The 15,250-nt window shown below is 41.8% G+C and overlaps 1 protein-coding gene across 7 annotated transcripts in view; it reads left to right on the top strand.

Annotated features, from left to right (window-relative positions):
* The window catches only part of ATE1 (arginyltransferase 1), a 166,255-nt gene that overhangs the window by 130,882 nt on the left and 20,123 nt on the right, over positions 1-15,250 (top strand). Inside the window, exon 12 of one of the 7 annotated variants that reach the window (XM_032311906.1) lies at positions 10,542-11,150. The exons of the other annotated variants lie outside the window; for them this stretch is intronic. Within the exon in view, the coding sequence (XP_032167797.1) occupies positions 10,542-10,552 (11 nt within the window). The 3' untranslated portion in view covers positions 10,553-11,150. Of the gene's footprint in view, positions 1-10,541; positions 11,151-15,250 lie in introns of those variants that run through there. 7 annotated transcript variants of the gene reach the window in all.

Genomic DNA, 15,250 nt, shown 5'->3' with positions numbered 1-15,250 from the left:
TCCTACATCGGCTCCCAGCTCTGCAGGGAGTCTGCTTCTCCCCCGACCTTCTCCCCTCTCATGCTCTCTCTTACTTGCTCGCTCTCTCAAATAAATAAATTAAATCTTTTTTAAAAAGAGAGAGAGAGAGAGACTTGTTTTTATTTGTTAGGGAGCTTTGTGGCATCTTAATTCTAGGCATTACATATATTATAAATGGAGAATATACTTAATGTATCAGGGCTGGGAGGCATGGATTTCACATACTTTTTTATAAAAATAATATTACTATCACTGATGTATGATAATAGTAGAATTCTTTTAATACTCTGACCCAGGTACCTTAGAAAATTTTGAGAAGACACAAAACCCCTTCACAAGGATACTTTATTGTAATGAAAGTAAAAATTTATTACTACCCCGAAAGCACTGAAATTCCTTAAGCATTGATGATTTCTGTGCGTTCTGGTTTTAAACAAATTTTAAAAATTCAAAAACTTTGCTAAAAGAGAATTTATAAACTTTGCTTAGCCAATAAATTATCTCTGACAAATGATGGAATGATTAAAGATTAAATAAGTAAAGAAAGGGCAAAAGATCATATCCCAGGATGTCAGTCAAGCTTATCATCAGCCCCAAGTAATGTGCAATTAACTGAACATTTTTCAGCCTTGCAAATTATCAGTAAGTATTCTTGGTTTAACTTGTGCCTCTGTAGTAACAGAGCATGAATCATTAGCTTAATTGAAAAAAATTCTTGAAGGATACTTGGTGCTATATTTTGGTGATATAGTTCAGAACTTGCGTCATTTGCTAGTCATAATACAGTGTCTACTAGCTGTTAGAGGAACTGACCCAACGACAAACATAACAATCCAAAGTTTCTTGTATCATTCACACCCAGCTTCAATATAAGAATGAAGTCTCTGCCTTTGTCTGAAAGGTATTTTTAAACTGTTTAGATTCTCTTTTGTGTCTGTTAATATTCAGTCTCTGAGCAGAAAAATAAGCAAGCTATAAAATGAAGGTATGAGAAGGTCTGTTTATTTTATAAGTGTTCTTTTATGTGATGCTAGCAAAATGTTTTTAATATAAACATGGAAACTGGGGTCGAATTCCTGTTCTTGTAAGAAATGTATTTTCCTAGCTGCCATTCATTTGAAGTGGACATCATTTATGGGAGACTTAACTTGTTCGTGCTTCTGTGGAGTGTTCAATGATAATAAAATGAAATTTGTCTGAAGATAGGAAGGACGTGTGACAACCGGGAAAGCAGTAAAGCTGCCTGTTTTACTAACCCATGTCAAAATAAGAAAACAAGAGTAAAAATTGTGATGCTGAAGAGTTATTTAGCCTGCTTTTCCTCCAGAAGCAGATCCTGAAACATGGGTTTGCATTCCCAGGAGCAGGAGTGGGGACCAGAGACAGTGAACTAGTGAAGGGAAGAGGGAGCGATAACAGAATGGTGGGTGCGCACGGTGCGGACCGGCACTTACATGACTGCAGCAGCCCCTTGAGAAACCATCAGGGATGTCTCAGAGTTGGCTGCCTGAGGACCGCAGGAAGACATATGTGTCCCCTGGCTTTCTCGGTCCCCAGGCTGGTGATGGTCTCACTGGGTGGTAATGTCTCTGCGCTGTGCATTTGCACATGTCCGAGTGGAGATCAGGCTGCTACATCGGAAAGGCGGGAATCAAGACAGACTTTGCCCAACTCGCCTTCACAGAACTGTGCACGTTAGTCATGGCATGAGTCAGAGACGAGGCCCAGGGGATGAGATGCAATGCCCAGGCAGTGTCTGATGTAGAAGAAGTATTGAGACGGCATATCCCTAGTGTCAGCTGACCATGTCCGTGGCATTGGGACACACAGTAAGGACCAAAAACAGGAGAAAGTAGTGGATTAAAAAAAAAAAAAAGGCCAGTCTAATTTGAAATAGTTGGAGGAGCCAGCCAGGAATTAGAATCAGAAGTGGGAAGAATTCATAAAATCATTCATTCAACACGTGTTTATCCAGCCCAGTATTATGCTTCATGAGGACGATGTCAATTAGTCATCCCAGCCGCCCGGGAGCTCAGCAGAGGACGCCGGCAGGTCCCCGGCAGGTTCAGTGAAGTGTGTACGTGGCATATTGGGGGAGATAAAAGCAGTTAGTTCCCATCAGGGGGTCCTCAGTCCAGTTTTGGGACACGGGAGGGCAGGGAGTGCTTCTTGGATGAAGTGATCTGTTGGAATTTTTAAAGGGAGGAAACACAAGAGCTTCAGGAAGAGAGACGGGCATATTTAGAGGGCCTGGGTCGGGGACGGGGGGCTACAGTGCAGGGAGCACAGCTAGAGTTTGGCAGGGGTGCTGGGCGTGGTGGGAGAGAGGCAGCTGGCTGGTGAAGAACTTGGCTCTATCATTGTAAGGACTTCGAGGTTTCTCTTGGACACACTGGAAGGCCAGGGAAGGTTTTTAAGCACCAGAGTAACATCAGCAGTTCTGTCATTTCTACTCTACATGCGGAGAATGACCAGGACTCAGTTCAGACTGGAGGTGGGGAGACTGACCTGGAGGGTTTGTGTGGGTGCTCTAAGCAAAGGACGATGGTGGCCTGGACCAGGGTGGTGACAACTGGGACTGGGACAGGAATGAACACATGCTAAGGATATTCAGGAGCTGGGGCACGCAGAACTGGCCGGTTAATTGCGTATGGTGAGGGTGAGGGAAGAGAGTGGTCAAGCCTGACAGGAACAGAATTAATGCTGACTCTTCATCTCTGGCCTGAGGAACGTGGAAGGAGCAGCAGATCCGGGGGAGGAGAGGGACGGTGAGCTCAGCTTGGACACGTTGAGCTGAGGGTGTTTGGAGACATGAACAGAGGTGTCGGGGAGGCAGTTGTGGTCTTACAGACCCGACACTGATGAAGGGCCTGGGAAGGCGGCATTAGAACGTGCAAAGGAGCCTGACGAGTGAGTGCGGTTGTTCGCAGTGAAGAGCAGTGGTCTGAGGCGAGAACCCCCAGGCAGCCCACCGTGGAGTGACCCAATAGGTGAGGATCCCCACTAGAGACCAGAGACGTCAGGAGAAGCCAAGAGAGTGTAGAGTCAAGGAAATCACAAGAAGCATGTTCAAGAAGAGGGAGCAGTAGCAGCGTCTGATTCTGCTGACAGGGCTTGAGAAGCACCTTTGGAGTTGCTCAGCAAGAACTGTCTCAGCTCAGGGTAGATGAAGCAGGATCCAGGCTTAAAAACTGAGGGGGGGAGCAGCTGCTTAGGCATCTGCCTTCGTCTCAGGTCATGAGATCAGGCCCCACATTGAGCTCCCTGCTTCTCCCTCTGCCTCACCCCCTCCCCTCCCCCTGCTCCTACCACCCCCTCCCTCGGCTCTCTCTCAAATAAATAAAATCTTGAAAAAAAACAATGAAGTTCAATTTAAGAAGGTGACATAATCTGAATTTTGAAGACGCTTGTCAGAAAGGCTTAAGTGGGTAGGAGAAAGGTAAATCTGAAGACCAAAGGCCTTCAGAACTGAGAGAGACTTGAGCATTTTCAAAAGCTGACGGGAGTTCGGGCAGAGAAAGCGTAACGGTAACAGAAGGGGTGGAAACCAGTATATCCAGGTCTCCGGCATGAAGCACAAAAAAAGCCAAGCACACAGACGGGAAGATGAACCTTAGAGTGTAAGGACCCTTCGTCTGTTGTAGGAGAGGGTGAGGAAAGGCTCAGTGTGGTGAGGGTGATTGGATCGGTGTGGTGGCCGCAGGTTGAAAGCTTTCTCTTCTGATGCCGTTTGTTTTCCATTCGAAATAGGTACTAGTGACAGGGGTGGTGGCAGGACAAGAAGAACAGGAGACAGAGCCAGTTGCCAGTCCTTGTCCAAATCGGCGAGGGTGAGGGGGGCCGGACTGGCTCTGTCAGAAGAGCATGTGCCTCTTGATCTCAGGGTCATGAGTTCGAGTCCTGTATTGGGGGGTAGAGATTACTTCAATAAAACTTAAAAAAATCAGTCGAGGGTAGTTGTGTAGATGGAGAATCTCCAGCCTGGAGAAGGCAGACAGTCGTCTGGTCAGGCTGTTCGTTTCTGTGAAAGGGCAAGAATTTAAAGCTGTTGACAGGGAAATGGTTGAAATATGGTGATAGCATCTGAAGTCAGTTAGAAAGGAACCAAAGCTAGGACAAATGGAGCAAAACGTCATAGAAGGGGTCACAGGACTGGTCATCTCTGAAAACCGGGTGACAGGCTCACTGAACCCATCAAGGATACGAAATGACATCCAGAGAAGAAGGAGTGTCTTGTTTTACAGTTCCAGAGGCATATCAGGCTGTGGCCTGGGGTTCGGGGAGCTAAAGTAGAATGAAGGTAGGTTTACTGAGGAAGACTGACGCAACCAGGAGGACAGCTGCGGCCAGTACCACATGGTGCAGCAGAGACGGACCTGCCAGAGATTTCCATTCCTTGGTGCCATTAGATATAGGAGTGGTGATGTCCCTGAATGAAGCCCCTTTTCATTTACCAATAATTCCCAGGCTGCTGCCCCCAGTAATGTAAACACGGGGTGGGGGGGCGGGGGGGGGGGCGCGGTGGTGGCGGGGAGTGCCTCCCGGGCATCAGTAAGTGACAGAGAATAGAGAGAGTACTGTTTTTTAGAAAACTCTCATTTTGTGTAGATAGTGATGTTGAGGACATCTGTCTTTGTTTTTTTCACAGTTTTAACTACAACCCATAGGAAAAATACAATTTGTAGCTCCACCTAGCGCACAGCCCTTGTACACGTGCCTGCGTGCAAGTGTTGTGTCTGTCCGTATAGATAAGCAGTTGAGACCAAAGTTTCATGAAATAAGGTCTATCCTCATTAGATGTGATATACTCCATTTGCTTTGCTATTTTATAAAAAAAAAAAAAAAAAAAAAAAAAAAAGGCTGTCCTGACCCACTACATTGATTCATAACCCACTAAAAAATGATCACGTGGAATTTTTGAAGACTGGAGTATCTCAGCTTTTAAAGATTTATGTATTAGGTTTTCAAATTTGTGGGTATAATGGTATCACCTGTTGAAGAGTAAGTTTTAGGTGCCTGTGAGCATGATTTTTGTTTGCAAGAAAGACAATGCCAAGGTTCACTTTAATTTCAGAACTTACTGTTCATTACAGTGTAGTTTATTAAAATAACATCTCTTCCTTCTTTAGACATTTAAACTCAGATTATAAATCTTGTTTTCAGTGTGCAAGTTTTGTACATTTTAGCAATCATTTTTTAAGGGGCTTTTGAATAATGTTTGATTGTATTTATAAAATGCTAATTAAATCTCTTTCAACATTTTAAAACTTCTTTTATAAATGTAATGTAATCTGTTTCCCTATAATTCAGTTGTCTGTTAAAATACTCATATAAATGGGGATGCCTGGGTGGCTCAGCCGGTAAGCATCTGCCTTCAGCTTAGGTCATGATCCCAGGGTCCTGAGGTCAAGTCCCACATTGGGCCCCATGCTCAGTGGGGAGCCTGCTTTTCTCTCTCCCTCTGTTCCTCCCCACTACTCATACTGTCTCTCATTCTCTCAAATAAATAAAATCTTTTTTTTTAAGATTTTATGTGTTTATTTGACAGACAGAGATCACAAGTAGGCAGAGAAGCAGGCAGAGAGAGAGGAGGAAGCAGACTCCCTGCTGAGCAGAGAGCCCAATGAGGGGCTTGATCCCAGGACTCTGGGATCATGACCTGAGCCAAAGGCAGAGGCTTTAACCCACTGAACCACCCAGGCACCCCTCAAATAAATAAAATCTTTAAAAAAAACAAAAGACTAAAAATTCTGATATAAATGTAATAAATTTATAGAGGTGATGAACCTAAATTTTTACTTAGTTTGGAAGTAACAAGTCTTAATCAGTTATTTAACTTTGCATTTCCTGTTGGAGACAAAAATTATTGTTTATGTCGAAAATTTTCAGAAGTATGCTAATCAACTACTAGAACTAGTAAGTAAATTTTAGCAAGGTAGCAAGATGTGAGGCTAATATACAAAAATCAATTGAATTTTTAACCTACTAGCAACAAACAATTAGAAAATGATTTTTTTTTAAAAAATCTGCTTACAGTAGCATAAAAGATATTCATTACTTAGATATATATATATCTCAAGACTCCTGCAAGTCTGGGAACTACAAAACATTCTTCAGAGACCTAAATAATGGAGAGATTTGCCACATTCATGGACTAAAGATTGAATGTTTGTTAAGGTGACAGATGAGATCATGAGAGCAATCTGTTTATTATACTAATGGACCCAGGTCAATCAAATATTGTAAGTACAAAAATAGCAAATATGCTCAGATTCCTCAACACCATTATTAGTACTGTAGTATTTATTCTCAAACATTTTCCTTCTTAATTCAGTTTTTCCAGGTTGTAAGAGTCCCGCATTGGGCTCCCTGCTCAGCAGGGAATCTGCTTCTCTGACCCTCCCCCGTCTCATGCTCTCTCTCTTTCAAATAAATAAAATCTTTTTTTAAAAAAAATATGTCATTGATTCCTAACTAGCTCTAAAGATCTTTGAACCGATGGTATTGTCATATTGACCAACAAACTGACTACATTGTCGTGTTCTTAGGATCATTGAAATCAAGAGTTGAATAATATTATATTCAGTTGAATTTTTAGTATCTTTGATAGCACTTTCTGATTTTTCAATAACAACTTCCAAAATCAGTCTATTAACTTTATATTTAATACTTAACCATTACTACCATAGAATAGCAGGTAACTGGAGTGTGAATGCCAAGTAACATATTTAAAGTAGAGATATAAAAACAAAGGTTCTGGTTTTGTCACACATTAGCTTTGTGACTTCAGGCAGGTCACAAGTTCTCAGCCTCAGTTTCACATCTGTGAAGTGGGAAATTCAGACAACATAAAGTTAAGAATCCTGGTATGGGTTTTTTAAGTTTTTATTTAAATTCCCAATGTTATCATACAGTGTTATATTAGTTTCAGGTACAGAATGTGATTCAGCACTTCCCATCACCCAGTGCCCATCACAAGTGCCCTCTTTAATCACCTGTTTTCACCCATCTTCCCCAACCCACCACCCCTCTGGTAACCATCAGTTGTTCTCTATAGTTAAGAGTCTTTTTCTTTGTTTGCCTCTCTTTTTTTTTTTCCCTTTACTTGTTTATTTTGTTTCTAAAATTCCACATACGAGTGAAGTTGTATAGTATTTGCCTTCCTCTGACTTATGTGGTTAGCATGTTACTCTCTAACTCCATCCGTGTCTTTGCAAATAACAAGATTGCATTCTTTCTTATGGCTGAGTAAAACATGTGTGCTCACTTTGGCAGCACATATACTAAAAATGGCTGAGTAAAACACACACACACACACACACACACACACACACACACACACACGAGTTTTCTTTATCCATTCATCAATTGATGGACACTTGCGCTTGCGCTATTTCCGCAGTTCGGCTATTGTAGATCATACTGCTATAAACATCAGGGTGCATGTATCCCTTTGAATTAGTATTTTTGTGTTCTTTGGATAAATACGGAGTAGTGCAATTGCTGGATCATAGAGTAGTTCTATTTTTAAGGAACCATTTTTAGTTCTATTTTTGAGGGGCCTCTATACTGTTTTCCAGAGTGGCTGCACTGGTTTGCATTCCCACCAACATACACAAAGATAATTTCAAAATGGATTAAAGACCTAAATGTGAGACCTAAAACCATAAAAATCCTAGAAGAGAACAGAGGCAATAACTTCTTTGACATTGGCCATAGCAGCTTGTTTCTAGATGGCTCCCAAGGCAAGGAAGACAAAAACAAAAATAAAGTATTGGGATTTTATAAAAATAAAAAGCTTCTGTAAGCAAGGGAAACAATCAGCAAAACTCACAGGCAATCTACAGAATGGGAGAAGATATTTGCAAATGACATATCCAATAAAGGCTTAGTGTCCAATATATATAAAGAACTTCTAAAACTCAACACTCAGAGAAGGTATGTTTTGTGACCTCCAAATGTTTTAAGATTTTTTTGTGAGGATCACACTGCTTAAAAACTAGAACGCATTCCATAAATGTAAGCTATGTGGTTCTGAAGCACCAACTACTATGCACCATATTGACATTATAGCATTTGCCGTGATCCTGCTGGATTTCACTGCACGGCTACACTGTGTTCTTTCACCCTCCTTCCCTGTTCCCACTGTTGACACCAGAAGATTCAAACTGTAGTTTCGGGTGAGGCCAAGTAGTTTAGTGGAGTGTTTTCCCAACTCTTGGATGTGGTCCACCATAAGAAATGGATTTTCCTCCATGACCATACCCATTTGCACATTTCTCACAAACACAGAGCTGAAACAAAAGTGCTGAGCAGTGCTGCTCTTTGCTCATGTGATGCACTCTAGTATTTTTCTTTTGTTCTACAACCAAGAGACGAGGAGGGAGGGGAGAAACCCTGGATTCTTGCTCCAGCTGTGCTCCACTCCTGATCTGAGAGACGGAGCCATGGTAGCAGCGAGTGCTGTGTTTAGTATTTGTTGGTCCATGCATTGTGCTAAATGCTTATTTCAGCCCCACACTGACCCTATTGCTCTCAATCCATATTCATGAGGCAGACAACTGATGAGTAATAGAAAGGGGCTGGGATGGGCAGGCATCTTAGAGTATATCTGTCGTTGGGAAGACTTCTTTAAACTACTCTGTAGACATCACGCTGTTGTGGTTATCGAGAATCCTTTGTGACCGTAACCAGTGGGTGTTATCGGTGTGTGGTGGGTCCCTGAACACTGAGGTCAGACCAGGGAACATGCCCGCCACAGCCACATTACTGCCCTGAATGACCAGTTACTACCCTAGACAGCTTCGGGTGGGGGGTCTAGATGGATATTTTGAGCCTGTCTGATGAAACTTGCCTGATTGAAATGATGGGCGCACTCATCAAAAGCCTGAGGAAAGTATAGGTGAGAACTAGGCTACAGGCAGGAAAAACTAGTACAAGTTTGAACCAGTCTGTGGCTGACAGGCCTCTCTCTGTTTCTTAATTCCAGTGATACTGGTAACCAAGACAGCAGTTTTGCACATCATTTTGTGTTTTATTCTGTGTAGCCACGCATATATATGGGCCCTGTGTAAGAGAAGTCACTTATTTGTTGGCAAAGTGGCACACTCGTTCTTTTTCTCTCTTCTGCTGCTGCAGATACAGACAGAGTGAGCACAGATCTTTCTGTTCTTTGAAGTGGTTTACTGTCTTGGTCAAGAGTCTAACCTTTTTTATTTTACTACAGCCTAAACTTGTGATTTTACTGGTCAGTTATGCCAAAAATTATGTTCCTAGCTAGATAATTAACTGAAAACTGTCCAAAATAAAACCAAATTGTAGTATGTGGTGTCATACAATAATCTCATTGTTTATCATGTATTTTAGCAAACTATACAATTGCATGCCTAATTTTTAAAATAACTCCTCACTTTTGTTTTGTTTGTAATATAACTATCTTTGTCTGCCAAGCATCTGGATTCTCCAGATGTGTCTGCCTTTGGAGAAAGAAGTGACCGTATAGTCTTATATCCCTTAACAAACCCTGGACTGAAATACTATGTCCATTGATTTTATTATGCAAAAATGCCATGTACTTACTTACTTTCTTATGTATTTATGATTTATTTATTTGAGAGAGAGAGCATACATATGGGGAGGAGGGGGAGAGGGAGAGAAAGTATCTCAAGCAGACTCCCCACTGAGCATGGAGCTCAGTCTGAGGCTCGATCTCGTGACCCTGAGATCATGACCTAAGCCAAAATCAAGAGTTGGACACTTACCCGACCAAACCACCCAGGTGCCCCCTCAAAGATGCCTTTTTAAAAATATATTTTTTTAGAGGCACCTGGGTGGCTTAGTGGGTTAAGCCTCTGCCTTCGGCTCAGGTCATGATCTCAGGGTCCTGGGATCGAGCCCTGCATCGGGCTCTCTTGTCAGTGGGGAGCCTGCTTTCCCCCCCTACTCTGCCTGTCTCTCTGCCTACTTGTAATCTCTCTCTTTATCTCTCAAATAAATAAAATCTTTAAAAACACACACACACATAAAATCTTTAAAAACACATATATATAAAACACACATATATATGTGTTTTTAAACACATTTTATATATATGTTTTTAAAGATTTTATTTCGTGTGTGTGTGTTTTTTAAGATTTTATTTATTTGAGAGAGAGAGTAAGTGTGAGTGTGGGAAGGGGCAGAGGGAGAGAATATCCAAGCAGACTCCCACTGAGCTCAGAGCCCGACATGAGGCTTGATCTCACAACCCTTGAGATCAGGACCTGAGCAAAAACCAAGAGTCGGTTGTTTAACTGACTGAGCCACCCAGGCATCCCTACAAAGTATTTTACTTTAAATAAACACGAGTTGAGTATGCGAGAGAAAATTTAAATAAATGCCATTTGTGTTTTCCTCTTTTAATTTCTTCGTTGCTTACTTAATGTTAAATCGCATAGATCATTTCTTTGAGCGGACAACAGCAGTTTACTGCGGTGGTCTAAGCCTTGGCGTCAGGATCTCTGTTCTCATTTCACATTCAGATCTGAGTTAAGTCCCTTCATGAAGAAGATCTGTCTCTTCCGAAGAGTCACTTATAAGTGTGGCAGCTGTTGATGGACGCCCGCACTGCCGGCGCCTGGGAGGGCTCTGGGACGACACTAGTACGATTTGAACTTCTCCTCAGCATTTTTTCTACCTGCTGTCTGTATAGGCCTTAGCAGCCTGAAGCGAATTATTGCCCACGTGGGAGCTTGGATACGCATCTTAAAGTGATGCCAGGTAGTTCCTCAAAACTGTGAATTAAACCAGAAAACCTTCCTTTCAAGTTGACGAAATTAGAGGGTATGGGGAACCGGGGGGATTAGGTGCTGTGAGGTCCTGACTCAGTGTAAATAGTGGATTTGAGCTAGTTCGCTAAATTTGCATGATCCTTGTTCTATAAAATACAATACTGTTTTCAGAAAAGTGATTATAAATTGAACTCTGTTTCTTAATGTCTTTTGAAAAACACCCTGTTGTTAAATCCATTACTGCGAATCTTGACAAAACCAAGGCTCTTCCACAATGCGGCTAATCAGTTATTGTGTTACATTGTCATTTTAAAAATGAGGAGTTTTGAATAGGAGACTTTTTTCCTTCCTCTGTTCCTTCCTTCCTTCCTTCTAGAGAGAGAGAGAAAGGCAAGGGCCAGGGAGAGGGAAAATCACGAGCAGGCTCCGTGCCCAGTGCAGAGCCCAATATAGGGCTCGATCTTATAACATAACCCTGAGATCATGAGCGAAGCCGAAATCAGGAGTCGGACGCTTAACCACCGAGCCACCCATACCCTCCCGGCGTTTTGAACATGTTCTTGAAGCACTCAAACTGCATTGAAGAAAGCAAGGAAAATCAGAAGGGACCTTTCAGTTTATGAGCACTTTCTGATTTGCCAGTGGTGCTAGAGGTAATTTTAGAACCATAGACCTGGCTTTCACTACAAACTGTAGCCATTCTTTTCTTAACTGCACACTTCTGAACCCTCAAACAACAGGAATTATGAGTACCTCCCCCCCATGCAGTCGAAGATCAGCATGTAACTTCAGACTCCCCCAAAACTTAACTAGTGAGAACCTACTGTTGGCCATACCAATAACATAAACAGCGCATAATTGTTCTGTTATATGTATTGTATAGTCTGTTCTTACAACAAAGTCAGCTAGAAAAAATATTAAGAAAATCATAAGGAATAGAAAATACATTTACAGTTGTGTACTGTATTTATCAAAAAGAAAAAATCTGTGTATATGTGGACCCATGCAGTTCAAACATATTTAAGGATCAGCTTGTATTTTTTAAAACAAATTTGTTCTCAAGAGAAGGAGTGTATGGACTAAAAATACAGTGCTTTGTAACACTGCTTTATTCATTTTTAGTCACCATACTTATTTATTTTATTTTTCAAAATACATTAAAGGAATAGTTGAGATTTTAAAAAAATATGTAACAGAAACATGTTTGGATTCAAAGGACTGAGCAACACTGTTCTGTAAAAGACCCCTGATTCTGTTGTCTTGTGTTGTTGCCCTCAAAAGTTCTATAACAAGTTCAGGTCTTAGAAGAAAAGTAGTTGGGGGGTACCTGGGTAGCTCAGTTGTTGAGTATCTGCCTTCTGCTCGGGTCATGATCCCGGGGTCCTGGGATCGAGCTGTCTGCTCGTCGGAAAGCCTGCTTTTCCCTCTCCCTCTGCTTGTTTTCCCTCTCTTGCTGTCTCTCTCTCTCTGTCAAATAAATAAATAAAAATCTAAAAAAAAAATTTAAAAAATAAAAAAAGGAAGAGGAGGAGGAGAAAAAGAAGTAGTGGGGATACAGGAAGAGTTTTTAGAGATTTATTTTAAACTTTAAAAAAACTGGAATTTAGAAAGTCTCAAGTTTGGGGGCTTGTGAATAAATCTTGTAGCTGAGCAACCGGAAGACAAAAACTCAGTTTCTGTGTCAGACCCGTCAGACTTGATGAAGAACACAGGAGAGAGTCTGAAATGTGACCTGAACAAAAGAGAATTTTTCTGTTGTTCAGAGTTCTATGTATCGATGGTGAAGTTTTGCCTTAACTCATTTGGTTGCTGGTTAGTTTATTTAATGACAAGAAAGGAGTTTAATGTTGTTATTATAGTGCACACATTTTCATTCTTAAAACATTTTACTTCAAAGAGGAGCTTTTCAGTGCACTGTGAAGAACATGAAAACCAAGAGCATTAAGTCTCTTGGGGAGATCTGAGTCAACAAGTAACAAATGGATTTCATCATAAGCAAATGTGACCCAGTGAGAGCACAGCAGAAGCTCTGGAAGTGCACGCACGAGTCCACCAGCCCGCGAGCACAAGAGGGGTGGAAGGAGCTAGTAAGATTAAAGCAAAAACCGCGAACCTGCGTGGCTCTCCAAGGGTCAAAGAAAACATTTCTTCCTCTGAGCAACAGACAGCAAAACTGATTTGATTTCATGCTTTCGTTGATCACCTCGGGAAAGGGAGTTTGCTTCCCGAAAGTGAATTGCGGGTTCTGATCTAGTATCCAAAGACAGTAGAATCAAACACTCAGGTATATGTTATGCTCACTGGATTAGGGACCATTGATAGGGACCATCAAAGGGCCTTTGAGCAGTAGCAAAGCAGCTCGTAGCTCGTGGCTGACTCAGAAGTATCCTTAAATGCTGCCATTCACTTTGGCTGTGGCTCACTGTCGGGTTCGGGCCCAGACTCTTCTTTCTGTACAAATCATCAGTTCAGCTCTGCCAGTTCATAAAAGGTCTAGAGCTTGGGTACTTCCCACACAGTTTCTTTGTTTCTAGAATTCTTAGTATCTCTGGAGAAGCAGACATAGACTGGACTAGGATGTGAAGCATGAGACACAGCCTTTCATTCCAGATAAACCTAGGGCATGTTTGACGGGTTGTTTGCAGTTAACATCATTTCCGTACAATTTACTGTGGTTAATTAATGGGAATTTTAGGAAGATGCCAGATACCATTCTTGTCCTAAAAATGGATTAGCACAGAACACAATTTAAAGCTTTTGTGACCTGATTAATTTCAATATTTATTACACATTCAGAAATAAAACAATCCAAGAATGATTTAATTGGAGAATTCAGACACTGAGTAATAAACATGAGGTACTAATTAACAAGAAAGCGGATGAAAGCTGGGTAGTTGCTCTGAAGATCTGTCTTCTGTTGCTTGTCTATTAATTAGAGTGGGAGAAAGATGAGCCCCAGGAACCGCAAACACTGACGGGATGCCCACTCAGCATTGCGCCATGTGGGTCTCCGCATCCCCAGCATCTCGGGAATGTGGTGCCTGGGCCCCCAGCCGAGAAGTACAAGACTTGCTTCCCACCCTCGGGGAGTTTACCATCAGGTTGGTTAGGCTTCCCACAGAGAAAATGGCAAAACGCAACCAGAATACTCTTCCTATAAAAGGCTTTTTCTGCATGAAAAACCACTTTTGATAGATGTGTTAATTAGCTTGACGGTGATACTCATTTCACAGTGTGGACGTGTGTCCAGATACCACGCTGTACACACTACATATGCACGATTCTAATACTTGTCAGATTTACCTCAGTGAAGCCGGGTGGAGGAAAGCTCCGTTCTTAAGTGGTTATAATAAAAGGAAAAACTCAGTTGACAGTAAGAAGGCTTACAGGGACAAAATTGCTGAGGTTTTGAATTGCATTTTTCCAGGCAAAGTTGGCCAGAGTAGAAAAAAACACTGCATGCATTTTCCTCATTGCTAATTTTTCTTAAGTATTGAATTTATTGCTCATTCCATTTTAGTCTCTGAATTGTGAGAACATTTAAAAAAATTATTAGAAATGGATATGCAGTATCCACAGAAATGCAGATCTTTGCATTTTTAAAAAAAGGAGTTTCACGTTCTTCTCACCACTTTGGCTTCCGTCAGACCCTGCAGGCTTAGATCCCAGGGATGGATGGGGTGGAGATTTAAAAAAAAAAAAAAAAAAGTTATATTTTCTCTAATTTGCATAAAAGATCTTGGAAACTTTGATTATGGCCATTAACTCCGTTCACTGGCCTTTGCATTCCCACCATTGTTTGGGATTAAAAATAAAATCTAGGGGCGCCTGGGTGGCTCAGTGGGTTAAAGCCTTTGGCTTCGGCTCAGGTCATGGTCTCAGGATCCTGGGATCGAGCCCCACATCGGGCTCTCTGCTTGGCTGGGAGCCTCTTCCTCCTCTCTCCCTGCCTGCCTCTCTGCCTACTTGTGATCTTTGTCTGTCAAATAAATAAATAATATCTTTAAAAAAAAAAAGTCTAAAGTGTGTTTTGAGTATGAAAAAGCTTTAGGATTGTAGGATAGCTGGATTGTTCATAGTTGGTGAATCTGGGGCCAGAAGCGGAGCTTCTTCTGGCCTTTCTGTTTACCTAGGAGGTAAACAGTGCTTCTGTTTGCATTAAGCATGGTTTGAGACCCGCAGATTGTCTTTATCTTGATATTCAGAAAACTCAGGGGCATCTGGGTGGCTCAGTCAGTTAGGCATCTGCCTTCCGCTGAGGTCCTCAGGTTGTGACCCCAGGACCCTGGGATTGAGCCCTGCGTCGAGCTCCCTGCTCAGTGGGTAGCCTGCTTCCTCCCTTTGCCTCTGCCCCTCCCCACGACTTGTGCACACTCTCTCTCAAATAAATAAATGAAATTTAAAAAGTAATAATAATCACTACTTACAGTGGAGAGAGATGGCCTTCACTTATCTGAGCC

Source organism: Mustela erminea, chromosome 14, assembly GCF_009829155.1.
Source record: "Mustela erminea isolate mMusErm1 chromosome 14, mMusErm1.Pri, whole genome shotgun sequence".
NCBI classification, from domain to species: domain Eukaryota; kingdom Metazoa; phylum Chordata; class Mammalia; order Carnivora; family Mustelidae; genus Mustela; species Mustela erminea.
This window is presented reverse-complemented; position numbering and strand designations above follow the sequence as displayed.